This window comes from Mobula hypostoma, chromosome 30 (genome assembly GCF_963921235.1).
Source record: "Mobula hypostoma chromosome 30, sMobHyp1.1, whole genome shotgun sequence".
In the NCBI taxonomy this organism is placed as follows: domain Eukaryota; kingdom Metazoa; phylum Chordata; class Chondrichthyes; order Myliobatiformes; family Myliobatidae; genus Mobula; species Mobula hypostoma.
In genome coordinates this window covers 11,340,561-11,360,234 of record NC_086126.1, presented here as the reverse complement: position 1 = coordinate 11,360,234, position 19,674 = coordinate 11,340,561, and the positions used below count along the sequence as shown (strand labels likewise).

At 49.6% G+C, this 19,674-nt stretch overlaps 1 protein-coding gene across 6 annotated transcripts in view; it reads left to right on the top strand.

Annotated features, from left to right (window-relative positions):
- Positions 1-19,674, top strand: part of sipa1 (signal-induced proliferation-associated 1) — a 145,583-nt gene that overhangs the window by 52,449 nt on the left and 73,460 nt on the right. For all 6 annotated transcript variants that reach the window (XM_063036516.1, XM_063036513.1, XM_063036514.1 and 3 more), the window contains exons 6-8: positions 1,151-1,254; positions 2,650-2,807; positions 7,136-7,718. In XM_063036516.1, coding sequence (XP_062892586.1) covers positions 1,151-1,254; positions 2,650-2,807; positions 7,136-7,718 — 845 coding nt within the window. The remainder of the gene's footprint in view (positions 1-1,150; positions 1,255-2,649; positions 2,808-7,135; positions 7,719-19,674) is intronic.

The following is a 19,674-nucleotide window of genomic DNA, read 5'->3' as shown; positions in this document are numbered from 1 at the left end:
TTAACCCTTGACTTGCCACATCTTCCAGAACTCCCTCCCCCCGAAGGTATCTAGCATCTGCCTGGGTTGGGTTAACCCTTGACTTGCCACATCTTCCAGAACTCCCTCCCCCCGAAGGTATCTAGCATCTGCCTGGGTTGGGTTAACCCTTGACTTACCACATCTTCCAGAACTCCCTCCCCCCGAAGGTCTCTAGCATCTGCCTGGGTTGGGTTAACCCTTGACTTGCCACATCTTCCAGAACTCCCTTCCCCGAAGGTCTTTATCGTCTGTCTGAGTTGGGTTAACCCTTGCCTTGCCACATCTTTCAGAACTCCCTTCCCCGAAGGTCTTTATCGTCTGTCTGAGTTGGGTTAACCCTTGCCTTGCCACATCTTTCAGAACTCCCTTCCCCGAAGGTCTTTATCGTCTGCCTGGGTTGGGTTAACCCTTGACTTGCCACATCTTCCAGAACTCCCTCCCCCCGAAGGTATCTAGCATCTGCCTGGGTTGGGTTAACCCTTGACTTGCCACATCTTCCAGAACTCCCTCCCCCCGAAGGTATCTAGCATCTGCCTGGGTTGGGTTAACCCTTGACTTGCCACATCTTCCAGAACTCCCTCCCCCCGAAGGTATCTAGCATCTGCCTGGGTTGGGTTAACCCTTGACTTACCACATCTTCCAGAACTCCCTCCCCCCGAAGGTCTCTAGCATCTGCCTGGGTTGGGTTAACCCTTGACTTGCCACATCTTCCAGAACTCCCTTCCCCGAAGGTCTTTATCGTCTGTCTGAGTTGGGTTAACCCTTGCCTTGCCACATCTTTCAGAACTCCCTTCCCCGAAGGTCTTTATCGTCTGTCTGAGTTGGGTTAACCCTTGCCTTGCCACATCTTTCAGAACTCCCTTCCCCGAAGGTCTTTATCGTCTGCCTGGGTTGGGTTCGACGTTGCGTCCAACCTTGGGCAGCGCCGCTCTCGCCCGAGCCTGCGCGGAGGTGAGTGCGTCTGCTGGCTGGGTTCTCAGAGCCTCCTGTTGTGCGGGCAACAGCGGGATAAGCCCACACCTCATTTACCGGGGTGGGGGGGTTGGTGGAATGTTTTGTCTGGGAAGGGGCTGGGGGGGAAAAGGGAGGACCGAACGAACTGAGTGTCTCGTGTCTCCTTCCACTGCAGCGGACTCCACAGGCACGCACTCGCTGTACACCACGTACCAGGAGTATGAGATCATGTTCCACGTCTCAACCATGCTTCCATACACCGCCAACAACAGCCAGCAGGTGGGTCCTTACTCTCGGCCGGAAAACCTCCCGTTCCCAGCGCTCGCGACCGGCCGGCCGGAGTCTCGGGTGGTGACGCACTCAGGTTAAAGTTCAGTGCGGAGGATCTGGACGAGGGAACTAAATATCCTCAAGTTTGTGAAAGGCGCAGAAGTAGGTGGGAATGTGAGGCCATAAGATATAGGAGCAGAATGAGGCCCTTTGGCCCATCGGGTCTGTTCCGGCAATAGATCATGGCTAATTTAATTTCCCTCTCAATCCCATTCTCCTGCCTTCTCTCCATAACCTTTGACACCCATTCTAATCAAGAACATATCAACCTCCATTTTAAATATATCCATTGACTTGGCCTCCACAGCCGCCTGTGGCAATGAATTCCGCAGATTCGTCGCCCTCTGGCTGAAGAAATTCCTCCTCATCTCCGTCCTAAAGGACGGCACCCTCTATTCTGAGGCTGCGCTCTCTGGTCCTAGACTCCCCCACCACAGGAAACATCCTCTCCACATCCACTCTATGGAGGCCCTTCACTGTTTGATTGGTTTCAGTGAGGTCACCCCTCATTCTCCCGGATTCGAGTGAGTACAGGCCCAGAGGCATCCAATGCTCTTCATATGACAACCCGCTCAATCGCGGAATCATTTTTTGTGAATCCTATTTGAATCCTCTCCAGTGCCAGCACATCCTTTCTAAAATAAGGGGCCCCAAACCTGCTCACAATATTCCAACTGAGGCCCCACCAGGAATACCCCGGTGTTCTAGAAACGTTTAATAGAACGCCCTTCTGTTCTGAAGCTGTGCCCTCTGGTCCTAGATCTCCCCCCCCCCCACTGTAGGAAACATCCTCCATCTAGCCCTTTCAATATTTGTTAGGTTTCAACAATATCCCCCCGCCTCTCATTCTGCTAAACTCCCAACGAGTACGGGCACGGAGCCGTCAAACGCTCCTCGTGCGGGATCAATCTCGTAAACTCTCCGGTGCCAGCGTATCCTTTCTTAGAAAACTGCTCACAATATTCCAAGTGTGGTCCGACCAATGCCTTACCGAGCCTCATCCTTGCTCTTGTGTTCCAGCCCTCTCAAAATGAATGCCAAACTTGCATTTGCCTCCCCTCCACCTGCAAGTTAACTGCCTTGGATTAGGGCCCCCTACCCCGCCGAGTCCCTTTGTACTTCCGATTTCTGAACTTGCTCCCCGTTTAGAGACTGGTGGTGGTGATATAAAGCCTCCCGGGACAGTGTCAACACAGGTTAGAGTCAGAATCAAGTAGAGGCAGGCATGTCAGGGGTCCCGGAATGGGGAGCACGGTACAAGGTTTGGAGAAGCAAGCTTCTTTGCGTAGTCAGGTTACGAGGATGCATCTTGTGTCTCTGTTCGTTCCCTCTTTGCGTTTCCAGCTTCTCCGAAAGCGGCACATCGGCAACGATATCGTGACGATCGTCTTCCAGGAGGCCGGAGCAGACCCCTTCACGCCAAAAACCATCCGGTCCCACTTCCAGCACGTCTTCATCGTTGTACGGGTGCACAACCCTTGCACCGAGCAGGTCTCCTACAGGTCAGTAAATGCAGCCCCGTACAGAAGCAGGCCCTTCGCTCCATCTAGCTCGTGCTGACCTGTTGTCCTGCCCAGTCCCTTTGACCGTCGTCCTCCCGTCCACGTACTCACCCAGACTTTTCTTCGACGTTGCCGTCGAACCCATATCTGCCACTTCCCCTGGCAGCTCGTCCCACGCTCTGGGTGAAGAAGTTTCCCCTTAGGTTCTCCTTAAACTTTTCACCTTTCACCCTTAACCCATGACCTCTCGTATTTGCCTCGCCCAAGCTCAGTGGGAAAAAGCCTGCTTGTGTTTACCCTGAACCCCTCAAGATTTTTTTACATTAGATTATGAGAACACTCAGTCCTCTCTTATTGTCATTTAGAAATGCATACATGCATTAAGAAATGATACAATGTTTCTCCGGAGTGATATCACAGAAAACAGGACAAACCAAAGACTAACACTGACAGAACCACATAATTATAACATATAGTTACAGCAGTGCAAAGCAATACCATAATTTGATGAAGAACAAACCATGGGCACGGTAAATAAAGTCTCAAAAGTCCCCGAGTCGATCGACTCCCGAGTCCCCAATAGCAGGCGGCAAAACGGAGAACTCCCCGCCATAATCCTCCAGGCACCGACAACTTGCCGATGCCTTGGAAGCAGCCAATACTGAGTCCATCCGTCCGAAAACCCCGAGCCTCCGACCAGCCCCTCCGATGCAGCCTCCCAAGCGCCATCCTCTGCCAAGCGCCTTCAACCTCGCCCCGGCCGCTGAAACACGCAAAGCCGAGGATTTTGGGGCCTTCTGCTCCGGAGATTCCGGTTACCACACAGTAGCAGCGGCAGCGAAGCGGGCATTTCAGAAGTTTCTCCCAATGTTCCTCCGTACTCTCACGTCCGTCTCCATCAAATCAGGATTGTGCACGGTCCCCTACTTGACAGATAACAGACATCACCACCGAAGTGGCCGCACGCGCTGCCGTCGTGCCGCCATCTTCTCCCCCCTCCTGGGAGGTTTTGTATATGTAACGCTCAGTTATATTGGCTCGTATATGTCTAGGGGAAATCCCACCCAGCACCTGCTTCAACGCTTCCTACGGAGTCGGTTGCCGCCCGAATCAATCCCAAACATCAATCATCAGCCAGCACACACAGTACGTTTTACCAAGTACACTTTAGAGATATTACTAATTCTATGACATTAATATAAATTCGATACAGAAAAGGAAGTAATGAAAAAAAAAGCGCCAAGACTTATCAAAGTCCAAGTTCTTCGCGTGCAACCGTTGGAGCTCAATCGATTCCTTACGACCACCCAGATCCTGTCGACTCACGGCTTGGGACCACCCGGAGTGATCGACCGGAGCCTTTCCGCACGTCCACCGTCCTCCCCGTCTCCCCTCCGACTCCCTGCCAAAAACCCTGTCCACAGTCATATGATACAGCATTGTATCCGAAAACAAAACGATACATGACCACCCATTGGCTAATAGCACCCTGCTGTCTGTATTAACCCAAGCAACTGTCTAGTCAGAGACTTTCTCAGCATTTAACATAACAAAGAAGCATTCCCCAGTATAACATAACAAAGAAGCCATTTTAATTTTAACATACAAAAAAGAAAGACCCTGTACATATACCTCTGTCAGATCTCCCCTTTACAGGGAAAGAAGGCCTACTGTATTCAGCCTTTCCTTCTAAATCAGGTCCTCCAGTCCCAGAAACATCCTGGCAGTCTTTTTCAGCACTCTATCAACCTTATTCACGTCTTTCCTGTAGGTGATCAGAACTGCACACAGTCCTCCAAATCTCTCCTCACCAATGTCTCGTACAACCTTGACGTAATATCCCATCTCCTGGACTCAGTGCTTTGATTTATGAAGGCTGTTGTGCCAAAAGCTCCCTCTATGGTCTGATCTACCCGTGATGCCACTTTGACGGAATTATGGACCTGTATTCTCAGATTTCTCTGCTGTACCGCACTCCTCAGTGCCTTCCCGTTCACTGTGTAAGACCTACCCTGGTTGGTCCTACTGGAGTGCAACACTTCGCGCTTGTCTGCATTAAATTCCATCTCCCACTTTTCAGACCATTTTACCGGCTGGCCCAGATCCCACTGCAGGCCCTGATAGCCTTCCTCACTGTCCACCACACCACCAATCCTGGAGTCATCTCGCAAGAAACCCCACTGGTTCCCTCAGCTGCGTAAGTCTAGGGAATACCCCCTCTCCGGTCCCGCCAGACCCGCGAGATCGAGACGGCTCTCTCACCCCAAACTCCGGTTTGTGTGGATGCTGTGCGACTTGCTACCCTGTTACAACTCAGTGCCGAGAAGCAACAGACAGCGCACTGCATACGATTAAAGGAATTATATTTGTGAATCTTAACTAAAGGGTTAGTAAAGAAAGAAAAACAAAAAGGGTCCACTATAATTGAACAGTCAAATGTGCGCAGATTGGAGCTCAAGTCTTCCCGAAATTCATATTCACCAAACCTCAGTCGACCTCGGCACCCGGCTCCCTCGAATCACGGTCCCCCACCGTGTCAAATTCTACAACTGGTTCTCTCCAGCGTCTTCTCTCTTCATCTTCCGCCGAATAAAAAAAAAACCACAAGACCAACCTTAGTGTCCCTCACAAAACCTCTTCCCGCCGGTGTCCTCTCAAACCTTCTCCCAGTTCCACCATCCTGATTGGATGACACACATTCCTCAGCATCCCTTATCTTCAACGATAACCCAAACAGGCTGAAAGCAGAACAGACTGCTCTTACAGAATGGCTAACGTGAAATATCTACAGTATAACAGTGAAGATGTGAACCAGGGTGTTCAATGCAAATCCAATGTCTACCTCATCCTGAATGTCAAGTGACTGAATCTTCTGACTGTGTGACCCATTCACAGGCCTTGCCAAAGTCCATGTAGACAACACCCACTGCCGTGCCTTTATCATCTTTCCTGGTAACTTCCCCCAAACGCTCTTGAGATTAGTCAGATGTGACAAAGCCATGTTGACAGTAATGTGGACAAAATAATTGGAGACATACAGATGGTAGATATAAAAGTCTTTATTTGGGACACACACAAGCTGGCAGCCTTTGGAGCTGAGAGAGCGAGAGAGAGGGGGGAGGGGTAGAGGGACTCCCCGACCCAACATAAGTTATAGGAGCAGAAGTAGTCCATTTGGCCCATCAAGTCTGCTCCACCATTTAATCATGAGCTGATCCAATTCTTCCAGTCATCCCCACTCCCCTGCCTTCACCCCATACCCTTTGATACCCTGGCTAATCAAGAAACTATCTCTGCCTTAAATACACCCAATGACTTGGCTTCCACAGCTGCTCGTGGCAACAAATTCCACAGATTTACTACCCTCTGACTAAAGTAATTTCTCCACACCTCAGTTCTAAATGGATGTCCTTCAATGCTGAAGTCGTGCCCTCTTGTCCTAGAATCCCCTACCATGGGAAATAATTCTGCCATATCTAATCTATTCAGGCCTTTTAACATTCAGAATGTTCACAGGACATTTTTATATATTAAAGAACAAAGGTAACATGACAATTTCTATGGTCATAAAGCTCTCATACTGCGTCTTTTGAGTCACATATAGTTTTCAAGTGCCTGGATCTTCCCACCAACACACCCCAAATAAGTGTCAAATCCTACTCGTGCAATGGGATGTTGATTGCATTCATGCACAGGCAAACATCTCAGTCAGTGGGATGCCTCCTGGTCTGCAATTTGCTCTAAATGCCGCGGGGGTCTCCGAGTTGTATTCATGCACTGGGGTGTTGATTGCATTCATGCACATGCAGACATGTACCAGTTAAGTAGGTGTTCCCTGGTCTGCAATTTACTGCTCCGACCTGCATTTTGAATTCAATCTACAATCCATATTCAGGTCTGAAAATTGGTTACTGAAGTTAATATTTGCTATATACCCTAAGTCCAGAAGACGCCCTAACATTGATTAACCCTGTCTATCCTAATTATCTTGCTCCTTAGAACACCTTCCAGTAACTTACCCATTACTAATACCAGTCTCACCAACCACATTGTCAATCCAAGTGCAGGATGGAGGGGGTAGCATGGCCCTGTGTGGCCCTGTTGGTGGCAGTACTGACAACGACTGCCTGCTGATTGGCTGATTGCACAGTATCAGTTCTTAGGGAGTTCTCCAATGTCAGTGTGGAAGGAGTCATAGACAGTAGATACCATTTGTGAGGTCTCCTGGGCACCATTTCAACCCAGTCCTGGCCGCTCTGGTCTTGATCATCTGCTTCTGGGTGTCCTGCAGAGCCACGGGAATCCACGATCTCTCCTTCCTTTTCCAGCGTTGCTGTCACCTGCTCCAAGGACATTCCCGAATTTGGGCCCTTCTTCCAGGAAGGAGCCGTCTTCCCCAAGTCTTCCACCTTCCGCGAGTTCCTGCTGGCCAAGGTGGTCAACGCGGAGAACGCCGCCGAGAAGTCGGAGAAGTTCCACGCCATGGCCATCCGCACGCGGCAGGAGTACCTGAAGGACCTCGCGGACAACTACGTCACCACCGCCACGGTGGACTCCTCCTCCTCCAAGCTGGCCTCCATCATCTCCCTCCCCACCAAGAAGAAGGAACGGCCCCGGGGGAGCCGGGCGCCCGAGCTGCACAGCGCCGGCGCCCTGGTCTGGATTGTCACTGCCCACTGGGTCCATTCCCTGGACGACATGGAGTGCATCCTGGGGATCTCCAACGAGTTTGTTGTCCTGCTGGATCAGAAGCTCCAGAAGGTGGTGCTCAATTGCTCCTGCCGGGACGTGATTGGCTGGACCTTGACTGGGGGGAGCATTATCATCTACTACGAGCAAGGCGAGTACGTGGCTGTCAGGACTCAGGAGAACCAGCCGGACGACCTCACCGAGATTGTCCACCGGCTAGAGGTAAGAAGCCTATATCACTCTTGGTCTGTTACCTAATCTAGCTTCTCCAGTTGGTGGGAGTTGAGCGATCCCTATGTGTCTCTTCAGAATCAGAATCAGAGTTCAAAGTCAAATTTATCATCAGGGTGCCTGCACGTCACCACATCCAACCCTGAGGTTCATTTTCCTCAGCAAATCTATAGAATAGTAACTGTAAACAGGATCAGTGAAAGATCAACCAGAGTGCAGGAGACAACAAACCACAAATGCGTATATAAATAAATATCAATAATCTGTTATCAGAGTATACATATGTCACCACAAACAACCCTGAGGTTCATTTTCCTGTGGGCATACTCAGCAAATCTATAGAATAGTAACTGTAAACAGGATCGGTGAAAGATCAGCCAGAGTGCAGAAGACAACGAACTGTGTAAATGCCAATATAAATAAATAGCAATAAATAATGAGAACATGAGATAAAGAGACCTTAAAGTGAGATCATCGGCTGTGGGGACATCTCAATAGATGAGTGTAGTCATCCCCTTCTGTTCAAGAGCCTTGTTGTAGTGTGGATGAAATTACTGGAGAGACAGAGTCACTGGTGGATACAAAGCAGCTTCTTTATTCGACACAGCATTCGTGAGGCCAGTGATGTTGTGGGGATGGAACTGGACTCTCTGACGGTGGTGTCTGAAAAGAGGATGCTGTCCAAGTTGCATGCCATCTTGGACAATGTCTCCCATCCACTACATAATGTACTGGGTGGGCACAGGAGTACATTCAGCCAGAAACTCATTCCACCGAGATGCAACACAGAGCATCATAGGAAGTCATTCCTGCCTGTGGCCATCAAACTTTACAACTCCTCCCTTGGAGGGTCAGACACCCTGAGCCAATAGGCTGGTCCTGGACTTATTTCCTGGCATAATTTACATATTACTATTTAACTATTTATGGTTTTATTACTATTTATTTATGGTGCAACTGTAACGAAAACCAATTTCCCCCCCGCCAGGATCAATAAAGTCTGACTATGACAACAAGGTAGAGCAGGCATCTTACGGACGGAGACACTTTCCGCAGAAAGGTCTGCTAGCTCAACGTGGGCTCGATATTTACGTGGGCAATTGCTACTTAAAAAGTTATAGACAATGCTTCCTTTTGAAGCTACATACAAAATATCACACCATCCTTTCCTTCCAACGCCAACATGTCTGGGTTGGTATCCACAGCCTTTAGGATTTACTTGGCATTTCCCGTGCTAACATAGAAGACAATTAATATTTATAATGTATAGATAATACTGTCTTCGAAACTACAGCATCTGGTCAAACTACTGCGCCAGAAGCATCTGGTATCCACACCTTTTTAGGAAGCCCATTGTTGTGGACTCAATCCACAGTACTTTGTCAAATAGAAATCTGGTGGCCAAAGTCATTTAGGTGTAAACAAATCAGCTACCCCAAAAAAACTCAGCTCTAACAAGCCTGATGGTAAGCAGTTCCTGAACCTGGTGGTGCGAGTCCTGAGGCTCTTGTACCTCCTACCTGATGGCAGCAGCGAGAAGAGAGCACGGCCTGGGTGGTGGGGGTCTCTGATGACGGATGCTGCTTTCCTACGACAGCATTTCATGTAGATGTGCTCGAGGTTGAGAGGGCTTTACCCGTGACGTACTGGGTCAAGTCCACTACCTTTTTGTAGGATTTTCCTTTCAAAAGGCATTGGTGTTCCCACACCAGGCTGTGATGCAGCCAGTCAATACACTCTCTGCTACACATCTATAGAAGTTTGTCAAGGTTTTTGTGATGATATGCCGAATCTTTGCAGGCTCCTGAGGAAGTAGAGGCTGCCTTTGCAATTATGTTGATACGAAGCATCCAGGACAGGTCCTCGGAGATAGTGACACCAGGAATTTAAAGATCTGATCCTCCGATGAGGATTGGCTCATGGACCCCTGGTCTCTCTCTCTCCTGAAGTCTACAATCCTCGGTCTTGCTGACGCTGAGCGAGAGGTTGTTGTCATGACACCACTCGGCCAGGTTTTCAATCTCCCTCCTGGGCGCTGGTTGGTCGCCCCCTTCGATACGGCCCGCAGCAGTGGTGTCGTCAGCACGCGTGAATCTGGTTTAGTACCACTGATGTATGTTGTGAAATTTGTTGTTCTGCGACAGGGATACAGTGCGATTAGAGGTGGGTTCATTGTCTGTTCTGAAATTTGATGGCGGAGGGAGGAAGAAACAGATCCTGAAACGTTGAGGACTTCTGTGCCTCCTGTCTGATGGTAGTAATGAGAAAGGGCATGTCCTCAGTAGGGAGGATCCTTAATGATGGATGCCCTTTTTTAGAAACATGGAAAACCTACAGCACAATACAGGCCCTTCGGCCCACATTGCTGTGCCAAACGTGTGCTTACTTTAGAAGTTACCTAGGGTTACCCATAACTCTCTATTTTTCTAAGCTCCACGTACCTCTCCAGGAGTCTCTTAAAAGACCCTATTGTATCCGCCTCCACCACCGTCGCCGGCAGCCCATTCCACACACTCACCACTCTCTGTGTTGAAAAAAAAAAGTACCCCTGACATCTCTGTACCTACTTCCCAGCACCTTAAAACTGTGCCCTCTCCTGTTAGTCATTTCAACTCTGGGAAAAAGCCTCTGACTATCCACACGATCAATGCCTCTCATCATCTTATACACCTCTATCAGGTCACCTCTCATCCTCCGGCGTTCCAAGGAGAAAAGGCCGAGTTCACTCAACCTATTCTCATAAGGCATGCTCCCCAATTCAGGCAACATTCTTGTAAATCTCCTCTGCACCCTTATCATGGTTTCCACATCCTTCCTGTAGTGAGGCGACCAGAACTGAGCACAGTACTCCAGGTGGGGTCTGACCGGGGTCCTATGTAGTTGCAACATTACCTCTCAGCTCGTAAACTCAGTCCTACGATTGATGAAGGCCAATGCACCGTATGCCTTCTTAACCACAGAATCAACCTGCCTAGCAGCTTTGTTTGTCCTATGGACTCAGACCCCAAGATCCCTCTGATCCTTCACACTGCCAAGAGTCTTACCTTTAACTCTACATTCTGCCATCATAGTTGACCTACCGAAATGAACCACTTCACACTTACCTGGGGTTGAACTCCATCTGCCACTTCTCAGCCCACTTTTGCATCCTATCAGTGTCCCACTGTAACCTCTGACAGCCCTCCACACTATCCACAACACCCCCAACCTTTGTGTCAGCAGCAAATTTACTCGCCCATCCCTCCACTTCCTCATCCAGGTCATTTATAAAAAGCGTGAAGAGCTGGGGTCCCAGAACAGACCCCTCCCACCCACATACCGATCCAAATTGTCCTTAATTGCTAAAACTGAACACACATCCACCACTCCTGCTGGCAGCTCGTTCCACAGTCTCGACACCCCTTGGGTGAAGAAGCTCCCCCTGGGTCAGTTGGGGAAACGCAGACACCCGCGCAGAGGAAGTCCCGAACAAGGCGGGTCACTTGGGAGGTGACACAATCACTAGCCGTCCTGCCTGCGCCAAACCTTTGACCTGCTAATGTGTGGGCTCGGGGGATCTGAACGCCGTCCGAAGGCATCTCCCTAACCTTTGGTGGTCGAAGGCCAGGAATCCCCGGCGGTGGGTGGGGGGGGGGAGAAAGGAGGATCTGAGTCGTTTCCTAGGTCCTCATTGCAATCTCTTCCTGGGGCGTATCTTGATATGGAGCGGTGGGGGGTGGGTGTTCCCAATCTCGGTTAATGCCATAAAACAAGGTTGGGAACTCCTGGTACAGAGTGTCTGCTGTGGAAGTCGGCCTCCAGGCATGCAAATGCTACAGTCGGCTGAAGGGAACCGATGGAGTGGCCCCTGCCTGTATGCTCATGGTCTCTTGCTGCTGTAGCCCGTCCACTTCAAGGTGTTGTGCGTTCAGAGATGCTCTTCTGCACACCACTGTTGTAACGGGTGGTTATTTGAGTTACTGTCGCCTTCCTGTCAGCTTGAACCAGTCTGGCCATTCTCCTCTGATCTCTCTCGTCAATGAGGCATTTTCACCCACGGAGCTGCTACTCACTGGATGGTTTTTGTTTCTCGCACCGTTCTCTGTAAACTCCAGAGACTGTTGAAGATGAAAATCCCAGGAGATCAGCAGATTCTGAAATACTCGAACCACCCCATCTGGCACCAGCAATCAAAGTCACTGAGGTCACATTTCTTCCCCCCATTCTGACGTTTCAGCAGCTGAACCTCTTGACCGCGTCGGCATGCTTTTATGCATGATGCTTCTACCATATGATAGGCTGATCAGATATTTGCATTAATGAGCAGGCTTTCGGCGTACCTAATAAAATGGCCACTGTGTGTAATCGGGGCTTCGCTGCTGAGGTGATGACCCAGATCATTGGACATTAATATGTTCGTCTGTCCTGTGGATTTATATGATTTTGTGGAGATAGCATTTGGTGATATCATCTCCTCCATCTTTTACCTCCAGTCCTGCCGAAGGGTCCCGGCCTGAAACGTCGACTCTACTTTCTTCCCCTCCCCCCAACTCCCCCATAGATGCTGCCTGGCCTGCTGAGTTCCTCCAGCATTTTGAGTGTGTCACTTGCATTTCCAGCGTCTCTCTTGCTTGTGGTGTGGTGATAGCTTTCTAGTTTGGAGCTCCCTGCCACTGTAGTCCCAGCGTCAGAGTCGAGAACCCCAGCTACCTGACCCACCACCGACGTCGGTGCGGGTTTGAGACGTTGACCTCGCCCACCCTTCTCCTTGACCAACCGAAGGGTACGTTCGCGCGTCAGAACCAAAGGCATGCATGTCTCTGAGAACTTCTCTCGTCGTTGAGTTGTGCTGAACCCAGCCCAGTGTGGTTGAATCAAGACCATTTTTTAAAATTAATTCTTTTTATGAGTTTCCACAATATAACAAAAAAACCCACCAGCAAAAAAGAGATTTATACAGTGCAAAACAAACATATCTAATATACAACTCACGCAAAATAAAATCATATAGAGTTAGTATCCTCCCTACCCTCCCACTACGCAACTCCAAGCCAACCATTTCGATGTAAAGAAAAGTTAAACAGAGCTTTTGTCGCCACAGAACTGTAAATATAAAAAAAGTATATTGCCTACTACCTAAACTGTAATATATTTCACATGAGAAAAACCGTAAAACTTAACCAGAAAAAAAAAGCTGAAAGTAAGGGAATAAAATATAAAAAAAAAGAGGAAGATAAACCTTTAATCTAAAGAGGCGTTATGAAAATATTCCAGAAAAGGTCCCCACACCTTGTGGAACTTTTATGTCCGAATTAAGAAGTGAATAATGAATCTTTTCAAGGTCTAAGCAGGACAGAATATCTCTAAGCCATTGAGTATGAGTGGATGGGCCACCTAAGAAGAACTAAACATCTAGCCAAAAGAGAGGCAAAAGATAATGTTCGAGGTTTAGTCGGACCTAAATGGACGTCAACTTCACCCTAGGTGCCAAAAAGCACAATCAAAGGGTTAGGTTCTAAGTGGCAATTAAGAATATGGGATAAGGTTAAAAAGACTTCTCTCCAAAATTTCTCCAAACTAGGACAAGCCCAATACATATGGCTAAGAGAAGCCTCACCCCCTTTACACTTATCACAAAAGGCGCGAATATCAGGGTAGAACCGCGGGAATTTAGTTTTAGACATATGAGCCCCACGTACAACCTTGAACTGCAAAAGTCAGTGACAAGCACGTAAAGATGTTGAGTTAACTGAATTAAGAATTGAATCCCAATCCTCGTCGGACAGAGAAATATTTAAATCATGCTCCGAGGCAGTTCTAATTTTATCAAAGGGGCCATGCCTCAAGGTCGCTAATTTATCGCGAATAGTAGATATTAAACCGTGTGGGCATGTGGCCAAGTGGTTAAGGCATTTGACTAGCGATCTGAAGGTCGTGAGTTCGAGCCCCAGCCGAGGCAGCGTGTTGTGTCCTTGAGCAAGGCACTTAATCACACATTGCTCTGCGACGACACCGGTGCCAAGCTGTATGGGTCCTAATGCCCTTCCCTTGGACAACATCGGTGTCGTGGAGAGGGGAGACTTGCAGCATGGGCAACTGCTGGTCTTCCATACAACCTTGCTCAGGCCTGCACCCTGGAGAGTGAAGACTTTCCAGGCGCAGATCCATTGTCTCCCAAGACTAACGGATGCCTTTATTTATTATTTTAGATATTAAACCTTTACCCAATGGATTGATACAAAGAAACAAGTCCACAGCGTTTTTTTTCGGGCATCTCAGGAAAGTTTGGTATTAATGGGTTAATGAAATGTCTAATTTGAAGATGTCTAAAAAAAAAAAGAGTATTAGGTAGGTTAAACTTTGCAGACAGTTGTTCAAAATTTGCAAAGCGATTATCTACGAAAAGATCTTCAAAGCGCCTAATGAAATCAGGACCATCTAATCCAGTCCGAAACCAAACACAAGATCATTTAATGCAACCCTCGTCCTAACCCAACCCAATGTAACTCGGCCGCACTTAACCCTAACCCTGGTATCATTCGGACCAAACCTCAGACCACTGAACACAACCCTTGTATCCAACTCGAATCACCACCCAAACACCAAGTCATGCAAGATAAGCCAGCGTAGCCCGACACAGCCGAAGCCAGCCCAGGGCCCGGCCAACTAGCGCAGCACAATGCACTGTAAGTCCAAAGGCAGATCTGTGGGACGCTTGGCTGCCCAGTCCAAGACCAGATTCAACTGAGGCCGACAGACCACCATTTGCCGCCTCGTCCCAACCCAAGCCCACCGTAGCTTCCGCTAATCCGTGTCTGGAATAGGTCGGGCTGTTACGTAAACATGGGCATCTTGGCCGACCCACCCCGACATTCTTGGAGGCAACGCCAAACTTCAAAATAAACTTATTATCAAAGGTCCTATATTGTCACCATACACAACCCCGAGATTCGAGTTCTTGCAGGCATTCACAATAGAATGAAGAGATGCCTTAGAAGCGATGAAAAACTATATACAAAAAGTGACAACCGATCGTGCAAAAGAAGACAAATTGTGCAAATCGAAACAAGCAAGCAACTAATACTGAGAACATCAGTTGTAGAGTTCTTGAAAGTGAGTCGGTAGGTTGTGGAGTCAGTTCAGGGTTGAGGTGAGTGAAGTTACCCACGCTGATTCAGGAGCCTGATGGTTGAGGGGTGATAACTGTTCCAGAACCTGGTGGTGTGGGGCCTGAGGCTCCTGTACCTCCTTCCTGATGGTTGAGGGGTGGTAACTGCTCCTGAACCTGGTGGTGCGGGGCATGAGGCTCCTGTACCTCCTTCCTGATGGTTGAGGGGTGGTAACTGCTCCTGAACCTGGTGGTGCGGGGCCTGAGGCTCCTGTACCTCCTTCCTGATGGTTGAGGGGTGGTAACTGCTCCTGAACCTGATGGTGCGGGGCCTGAGGCTCCTGTACCTCCTTCCTGATGGTTGAGGGGTGGTAACTGCTCCTGAACCTGGTGGTGCGGGGCCTGAGGCTCCTGTACCTCCTTCCTGATGGTTGAGGGGTGGTAACTGCTCCTGAACCTGGTGGTGCGGGGCCTAAGGCTCCTGTACCTCCTTCCTGATGGTTGAGGGGTGATAACTGCTCCTGAACCTGGTGGTGCGGGACCTGAGGCTCCTGTACCTCCTTCCGGATGGTTGAGGGGTGATAACTGCTCCTGAACCTGGTGGTGCGGGACCCGAGGCCTCCTGATGGTAGTGGCAAGAGCCTGAATGGTGGGAGCCCCTGACGATGGATGCTGCTTTCGTGGGGCAGTGCTCCTTTGTAGATGCGCTCAGTGGTGGGGAGGAGATCTTTGCTGTGGATGGGCTGGGTCGTGTCCACCATTTTCTGTAAGCTTTTCCTGAGGTGGACTGGGCTCTATCTCCTACTTTCTGCAAGCCTTTCCGACAAAGGCTTGTTAAATGCTAACTCTCAAGCAAGCGGGCACGGCGCCCTGAAGCGGACGAGGGGGCCTCGCTCTGGAGGGGTGCACTCCAAGCCAAATTGAAATGCGGATGAACGAGACCACCCCCCCCCCCCACCCAGCATCATCTTAGCAAATGTGCAGTCGCTGGAGAATGAGGACGTAAGGGCAAGATTGCTGTATCGGAGAGAAATGAGAAATTGCGGCGTTCCGTGTTTCATGGAGACATGGCTCACTCCAGATGCATCAAAGCATGGAGGAACCTTCTAGAACTCCCACAGCCCCCGGTGATCCTGGGATTTCAGTGAGAACATCCTGCAGGAGAGTGAACCCACAGAGAGCATCCTGCCCAGAGGAGATACCTGTCCGAGTACTAAAGCCCTGTATCAATCAACTGGCAGGAGTGTTCATCGGTATCGTTAACCTCTCGCTTCGGCAGTCTGAGGTGTCCACCTGCTTCAAGCCGGCTTCAGTTATACCGGTGCCCAAGAAGAACGTGGTAACCGGCCTCAGTGATGACTTCCGTCCAGAGGAACTTGCATCCACCGTAGTGAAGTGTTTTGAGAGGCTGGTGATGAAACATGCCAACTCCCGCCTGAGAAGCGACTTGGATCTGGTCCGGTTTGCCCACCGGCATCAGAGGTCCATCTCATTGGCTCTTCACTCAACCCTGGAACATCTGGGCAGCAAAGATGCGTACGTCAGGATGCTCTCTCTCGACTACAGCTCGGCATTCAATGCGGTCGTCACCTCAAATCTAATCAATAAGGTCCAAGACCGCCTTGTGCAATGGGATCCTCGATTTCCTCACTAGCAGACCCCAGTCGGTTCTGGTTGGCAGCAACGTCTCCTCCACGGTCTCCAGCAGCACAAGTGCACCAGGAGGCCGTAGCCCCCTTGCTGCCCTCGCTTTACGCCCGCGTGGTTAAGCAGAGCGCCGGCGCCGTGTTTCAGCTCGCTGCTGACGCCGACGTCGTTGGCTGAGTCAAAGGCGGGGACGAGTCAGCGGGGCGATTGAGAACCTGTCGGAGAGGAGCCACAGCGACGTAGCGTCGGCCGGACCAAGGAGCTGATTGTTGATCTCGGCAGGAGGGGCCAGCGGTCCGTGAGCCGGCCCTCATGGGTTGACCTTAGGGGGAGAGAGCCAGCAGCTTTAACTTCCTCGGTGCCGTCATTTCAGAGGACCCGGCCTTGGCCCAGCGTGCAGGTGCAAATTTTCCAAAGAAAGCACAGCAGTGCCTCGACTTCCTTAGAAGCCTGCTAATTAAATTTGCTGACGACACTCCATTGATTGGCCGTCTCTCAAGCAATAACGAGGTGGCCTACAGGGAAGAAGTCGTCTCTCTGACGCAATGGTGTCAAGGAAACAACCTCTCCCGCAATGTCGCAAAAACAAAGGAGCTGGTTGTGGACTACAGGAGGAATGGAGACGGGCTAACCGCTATTGACATCAATGGATCTGGGGTTGAGGGTAAACAGCTTCAAGTTTCTCAGCTTCCACATCACCGAGGACCTCACGTGGTCTGTACACACCAACAGTTGAGGAAATTAGGTATGGGCCCCCAGATCCTAAGGACTTTCTACAGGGGCACAATTGAGAGCATCCTGACTGGCTGCATCACTGCCTGGTATGGGAACCGTACTTCCCTCAATCGCAGGACTCTGCAGAGAGTGGTGCGGACAGCCCAGCGCATCTGTAGTGTGAACTTCCCACTCTTCAGGACACTTACAAGGACAGGTGTGTAAAAGGGACCCGTAGGATCATTGGGGACCCAAGCCATCCCTACCACAATGTATACCATCCGGGAAACGGTACCACAGCATAAAAGCCAGGACCAACAGGCTCCGGGACAGCTTCTTCCACCAGGCCATCAGACTGATTAACTCGCACTGATTTGAGAGCACTCTATATTACATTGACTGTTGTATGTGTTATAAATTACTATGATTGCACATTGCACATTTAGATGGAGATCTAACATAAAGATTTTTACTCCTCATGTACGTGAAGGATGTAAGAAATACAGTCAATTCAATTCAATTCAACTCAGATGTGTGGTGGAGAGTATATTGACTGGCTGCATCACGGCCTGGTATGGAAACACAAATCCCCTTGAATGGAAATTCCTACAAAAGGTAGTGGATACGGCCCAGTCCATCACGGGTAAAGCCCTCCCCACCATTGAGCACATCTAACACGAAACGTTGTCGCAGGAAAGCAGCGTCCATCATCAGAGATCCCCACCACCCAGGCCGTGCTCTCTTCTCACCGCTGCCATCAGATAGAAGATATAAGAGCCTCAGGACTCACACCACCAGGTTCAGGAACAGTTATAAACCCCTCAACCATCAAGTAGAAGGTACAGGAGCCTCAGGACTCGCACCACCAGGTTCAGGTACAGTTATTACCCCTCAACCATCAGGAAGGAGGTACAGGAGCCTCAGGACTCACACCACCAGGTTCAGGAACAGTTATAAACCCCTCAACCATCAAGTAGAAGGTACAGGAGCCTCAGGACTCACACCACCAGGTTCAGGAACAGTTATAAACCCCTCAACCATCAAGTAGAAGGTACAGGAGCCTCAGGACTCACACCACCAGGTTCAGGTACAGTTATTACCCCTCAACCATCAGGAAAAAGGTACAAGAGCCTCAGGACTCGCACCACCAGGTTCAGGAACAGTTACTACCCCTCAACCAAAGGGTATAACTTCACTCAACTTCACTTGCCCTATCACTGAACTGTTCCCACAACCTATGGGCTCATTTTCAAGGACTTTTCATCTCATGTTCTGGATAGTTATTGCTTACTTGTTATTAATTTTGTATTTGCATAGTTCATCGTCTTTTGCACACTGGTTGGTTGTCTTGTTGGCTGATGTCTTTCATTGATCCGATTGTGTTTCTTGGCTTTGCCGAGTGTGCCCACAAGAGAACAAATCTCAGGGATTGTATATGGTGACGTATGTGTACTTTGATAATAAAATTCAAAGTAAATTTGAACAGGGCCGGACTTAAGTCTAGGCAAAACTGGCTACCTCCTGCTGAAGGGTCTTGGCCCGAAATGTCGACTGTTTACTTTTTTCCATAGATGCCACCCGGCCTGCTGAATTCCTCCAGAATTTTAGACCATAAGACATAGGAGCAGGATTGGGCCATTTGGCCCGTCGAGTCTGCTCCGTCATTTCCCAGCCCCAGTCTCCTGGCTTCTCCCCGTTTCCCTTCATGCCCTGACCACTCAGGAACCCATCAACCTCTGCCTTAAATATACGTACAGATTTGTCCTCCACAGCTGCCTGTGGCAATGAATTCCACAGATTCTCCCCCCTCTGGCTAAAGAAATTCCTCCTCATCTCCGCTCTAAAAGGATGCCCCTCTATCCTGAGGCTGTGTCCTCTGGTCCTAGACTCCCCCAACACAAGAAACCTCCTCTCCACATCCATAATATCTAGGCCTTTCAACCTTCAATAGTTTTCAATGAGGTCACCCCTCATTCTTCTGAATTCTAGTGAATACAGGCCCAGAGCCATCAAACGCTCTTCATATGACGAGCCTTTCAATCCCAGAATTATTTTTGTGGCCTTCCTTTGAATCCTCTCCAGTTTCAGCACATCCTTTCTAAGATAAGGGGCCCAAAACTGCTCACAATTCTCCAAGTGAGGCCTCACCTAGTGCTTTATAAAGCCTCAACATTGCACCCTTGCTTTTGTATTCTCGATCTCTGGAAATGAATGCTAAGACTGCGATAGCCTTCCTCACCACCAACTCAACCTGCGAATTGTCCTTTAGGGAATCCTGCACAAGGACTTCCAAGTCCCTTTGCGCCTCAGTTTCTTTCGATATATTTTCCTCTCCATTTTGTGTGTGTGTGTGGCTTGGATTTCTAGCGTCTGCAGACTTCCTCGCCCCGCGATGGAGATGGGCAGGGAATGGCACAGGGACCCGAAACGTGCTCGGTTGAAGATAAGCTGTAGCGAGAGGTGAGGCTCATTTGCTGCCCGTGCTTCGGAGCACGCAGC